The following is a 5,000-nucleotide window of genomic DNA, read 5'->3' as shown; positions in this document are numbered from 1 at the left end:
GTGTGTGTGTGTGTGTGTAAGAGTATGGCTTGCTGTCTTTATTAATGTCTACATTGGATGTTCTCAGACATCATGTGGTTGTAAGGGGAAGTGATGTAAAGCACCCCCCCCCCCCCCACTCTCTCTTTTAATGTGTTTGAGTATGTGGATGTGTGTGTGTATTGAATTAAAGCTCCGTTTAGCTCTGTTTAACCATGTTTAGCTGTGTTTAGCTATGTTTAGCCATGTTCAGCCATGTTTGGCTGTGTTTAGCTGTCAAAATAAATCGAAAGGATTGAGGAATGTCACACATCATGTGTTTGAGGAGTCAGACGGATGAACGCCCTTCGACTCTCTCTCCACTCCACAACTCTCCTCTGACCATAACGTTAATCTGATACGGTGCCAAACGAAAAAAAGAAAACATTGGTGATTCATTTCAATGAAGTTCCTCACTCTCAATTCAGTTCAATTCAATTCAGTTCCTCACTCTCAATTCAGTTCAATTCTATACAGTTGCTCACTCTCAGTAGAGTTCAATTCAATTCAGATCTTCACTTTCAATTCAATTCAATTCAATACAGTTCCTCACTCAGTAAAAATTCAGTTTGTTAAAGTTCCTCACTCAGTTCAGTTCAGTTCAGTTCAGTTCAGTTCAATAACGTTCCTCACTATCAGTTTCAATTGATTTCAATCCTATTCAATTCAATTCAATATTGATTAGGTAATGTATAAACGTGACTATGTACAACGTTGTCAAAGCATAACAATCCTCTCTCTCTCTCTCTCTCGCAGATTTGCGGACGATCAGGGCTACGTTTTGTACCCCCAGATTGGGGACCGCCTGGACCTCATCTGCCCGCGAGCGGACATCCCCGGCCCCAACAGCCCGGCCGAGTACGAGTTCTACAAGCTGTACCTGGTGTCGTCCAGAGAGCAGGCGGACCGCTGCGAGGTGACCGGCTCGCCGAACCTGCTGCTGACCTGCGACAAGCCCACCGGGGACACACGCTTCACCATCAAGTTCCAGGAGTACTCGCCCAACCTGTGGGGCCACGAGTTCAAGACCCTGCACGACTACTTCATCATCGGTGAGTGTGTGTGTGTGTGTGTGTGTGTGTGTGTGTGTGTGTGTGTGTGCGTGTGTGTGTGTGTGTGTGTGTGTGCGTGTGTTTGTTTGTTTGTGTGTTTGTGAAAGAGTGTTTGTGAGAGAGTGTTTGAGTGTTTGAGTGTGTGTGTTGAATCTGCATGTCTTGAGCTGCCCTTCAGGGCTGTTTGTTTCCATTGCCTGTGTGTGTGTGTGTGTGTGTGTGTTTGTGTCAGTGGAGGCGGCAGAGGTGCCAGCATCTGCTGTGGGCTTTGGATGGGGTTTGTTTTGGGTTCAGTGGCACCTTCATGCTTGACAGACTCGTGGCGCTATCTGAAAGATCATACACACACACACACACACACACACACACAACTATGCACTCAAAGACAGACATCTACACACACACACACACAGGCTGTGTCTGCAGGAATCTCAGGGTTGCTGTTTTTCATTTTTATGTCAATCTTGAAATTCTTTGTGTGTGTGTTTGTGTGGGTAGGTGTGTGTGTGTGTGTGTGTGGAGCAGTCTCTTGTAAGGGTGGAATGTAATCTGAATAAGGCCTGAAAGCTCTTGGGACATTTCTCGTCACGTTTGATATGGCGTTTTTTTCCCCTCCTTTCTCTCTTTCTTACGCTCTCTCCCACACCCTCCCAAAGGCAGGTTCAGTCAGGTGAACTGGGGTTCCGGAGCCTGTTCCATGTATTGGAACAAAGAGAGAGAGAGAGAGAGAGAGAGAGAGAGAGAGAGAGAGAGAGAGAGAGTGAGAGAGAGAGAGAGAGAGAGAGAGTGTGTGTGTGTGTGTGTGTGTGTGTGTGTGTGTGTGTGTGTGTGAGAGAGAGAAAATGGAGGGAGGGAGAAGGAGAGAAAAAACATGAGAATGGAGTGAGAGAGAGAGAGGGAGGGAGAGAGAGACTAATCAAATAAGAGAGTGGAAGAGAAAAAAACGACAGGGAACGAGAGGGAACGAGAGATACAGACAGACAGACGGAGAAGTGGAAAGTGATAGAGAGAAAATGGACAGAAGACAGAAAAGAATGCAAAAGAGGTTGACCTCATCAGGAGTCCGTCCGTGTCCTGATCCTCAGCGCGGCTGTCTCGGAATCCATATCATGTTTTATGGAAGCCACGCAAATGCCACAGAGGGCACCAGCTACACACCCTCCCACTCCACCCGCATTCAGAACACCACCCAACATCTCAATGGGCATCGTTGGGCATCTTAGAACACCACCCAACATCTCAATGGACATCGTTGGGCATCTTAGAACACCACCCAACATCTCAATGGACATCGCTGGGCACCTTAGAACACCAGACAACATCTCAGTGGGCATGATGGGAACCTTAGAACATCTAAGAACGCCACCCAACATCTCAATGGACATGCTGGGCATTTCTGGGCACCTTAGAACACCACCCAACATCTCAATGGACATCGTTGGGCATCTTAGAACACCACCCAACATCTCAATGGGCATCGTTGGGCATCTTAGAACACCACCCAACATCTCAATGGACATCGTTGGGCATCTTAGAACACCACCCAACATCTCAATGGGCATCGCTGGGCACCTAAAGGCCAGTTCAAACACAAGATCCGCGACGAGACGAGCTGCAACATTCTAAAAACCAGCAACGTTCTAAAACTCTGCAACTAAGATTTGACATGTTGAATGTTTAGCGACGGCTTACAACTGCTTGCAACTGCTTGCAACTTTTGATTCACACCGCCGCAACTGCTCTCCGCAACCGTCTCAGACCGTCGCGAATCTTCGGTTTGAACTGGCCTTAAGAGATACTCTAATGTCTCCCTTAACGCTAGAAGTGCAGCGAAGGTCCGCTCAGAAAAAGAAATGAAAATACAGTCCTGCTGATTGAATATAGAATTTAAAATCTAAGGGTCAAAAAATGACCACTTACAGCAGTTCTAGTAGTTCTGCAATGTGCATGGCACTTCTACTAGTGTTGAGCAGCAAGCTATATCTAATGCAGGACCACCAAAGAGAAGATGTTTACCAGAAAAAGCTCGACAGTGCCTTTTAAAGATGCTTTGTGGAGCTCAGTAAGCTTTGAGTTGTGTGGCCACACACATGGAGCGAAGTGTTGTTACAAGAGAACTGGGACGGCCTGTTGGCATGCTAACTTTATTGGATATCCGGACGACACAGAGCAGAGCTGATGTAGACATGATGTCAAAACCATTGTTTTTTTCACGCTCTGCTGCTAGTTGTTATTTATTTATAGGTCATGTAAACAAACAAAGCAGTGAAACATGAGCAGGACTCGTGAACGCCTCCTTCCTTCGCGTTCTATACACATTTTTTTTAATGTTTTAAGACAACAACAACAAAAAAAACAACCTCCAAGTGAGCAACAGTTCGGACAGGTCCGTGAGTGAGTGAGGATTGACGGGTGGTGTAGATGGATGGGGGTGGGGGGCGAATGGGGGGCGGAGGAGGGTGGAGGGGGCAAGGTGGCGCTGAGGAGATTTGTTCTACATCACGTTGTTTTATTGCACCTCAGCAGCAGACTGACTCCCAAAGCAACAGCCAGCCACCAGCCTAAGTTTAGAACAGAAATTTGACCCAGGTGTGTGTGTGTGTGTGTGTGTGTGTGTTTGCGATTGTGCGTGCGTGTGTGTGTGTGTGTGTGTGTGTGTGTGTGTGTGTGTGTGTGTGTGTGTGTGTGTGTTTACGTTTGTGTGTGTGTGTGAGACAGTGTTTAGAAAACGAGATTACTGCATTCAGACGTTTCCTCGTTCCATTGAGTATCTCAACAGCCGTGACTGCAGCTTCGCACTCACACGACACACAAACATACGGACGCACACACACACGCACACACACACACACACACACACACACACACACACACACACACACACACACACACACACACACACACACACACACACACAGAAACACACAGAAACACTCCGACACACTTCAGCCTTTATCGCTGCCCTGGCAGACTCAACGAATCGATTCTCAGGCCAGTCCAATCAATGAGGTCTCAAACGCAAGGTCAGACATGCAGGGGGAGGAAATGAGAGGCAGACTGAGAGAGAGAATGAGAGAAGGAGAGAAAGAGAGAAGGAGAGAAAGAGAGAGAATGTTCATTTTAGATCAATAATACATACGCTCTGCATAGTTTCAGACTTGTAGCTTTGGCAACAATGAGTAGATTCATTCATGTCAGGAAGGCCTTGTTTGTTTTGTTTTGGATTTTACAGAGAGAGAGAAAGAGATAGAGAAAAAGAGAAAGAGAGAGAGAGAGAGAGAGAAAGAGAGAAAGGGAGAAATGGAGAAATGGAGAGAGAAAGATGGACGTCATGGGGCAGGAGAGAGAGTGAGAGAGGTCTGGTTGAGTTGGTTGAGACAGAGGGATGAGGAGAAGTCAAGGATAGAGAGAAAAGGGTGGAGAGAGAACCTTTGAAAAAAGAGGAGAAAAAAAACATTTTGAAAAAAAAGAACAAAAAAAGTGAAGGAGTTACAGATGTGCCTCTTTGCCCAGAAGTTTACAAAGTGGAGCACATGTGTTATTGTAGAGGTGTGTGTGTGTGTGTGTGTGTGTGTGTGTGTGTGTGTGTGTGTGTGTGTGTGTGTGTGTGTGTGTGCGTGTGTGTGTGTGTGTGTGTATGTGTTGTTTGGGTATGTTAGTTTCTTAAGTGCTTGTGTATATATGTAAGACACACCCCTGAGGCAAAGTGGCATTAATTAACCTGCCAACACTCTGTGTTAATTTATTCAATATGGGTTAAATGAGCTGGAACAGTCACTGGTATGTGTGCCTCTCCAATCGTGTGTGTGTGTGTGTGAGAGAGAGAGAGAGAAAGAGAGAGAAAGTGTGTGTGTGTGTGTGTGTGTGTGTGTGTTCGTGCGTGTGTGTGCTTGTGCCTATGTGTATGGGTATCCGTGTGTGTGTGTGTGT

The 5,000-nt window shown here is 46.3% G+C and overlaps 1 protein-coding gene across 1 annotated transcript in view; it reads left to right on the top strand.

The window, feature by feature from the left end:
* Positions 1-5,000, top strand: part of efnb3b (ephrin-B3b) — an 86,145-nt gene that overhangs the window by 40,476 nt on the left and 40,669 nt on the right. Inside the window, exon 2 of the mRNA XM_062516440.1 lies at positions 775-1,070. Within this exon, the coding sequence (XP_062372424.1) occupies positions 775-1,070 (296 nt within the window). The remainder of the gene's footprint in view (positions 1-774; positions 1,071-5,000) is intronic.

This window comes from Sardina pilchardus, chromosome 16 (genome assembly GCF_963854185.1).
Source record: "Sardina pilchardus chromosome 16, fSarPil1.1, whole genome shotgun sequence".
Lineage (NCBI taxonomy): Eukaryota > Metazoa > Chordata > Actinopteri > Clupeiformes > Clupeidae > Sardina > Sardina pilchardus.
The sequence above is the reverse complement of the archived record's forward strand: the minus strand, read 5'-3'. Positions and strand labels throughout refer to the sequence as shown.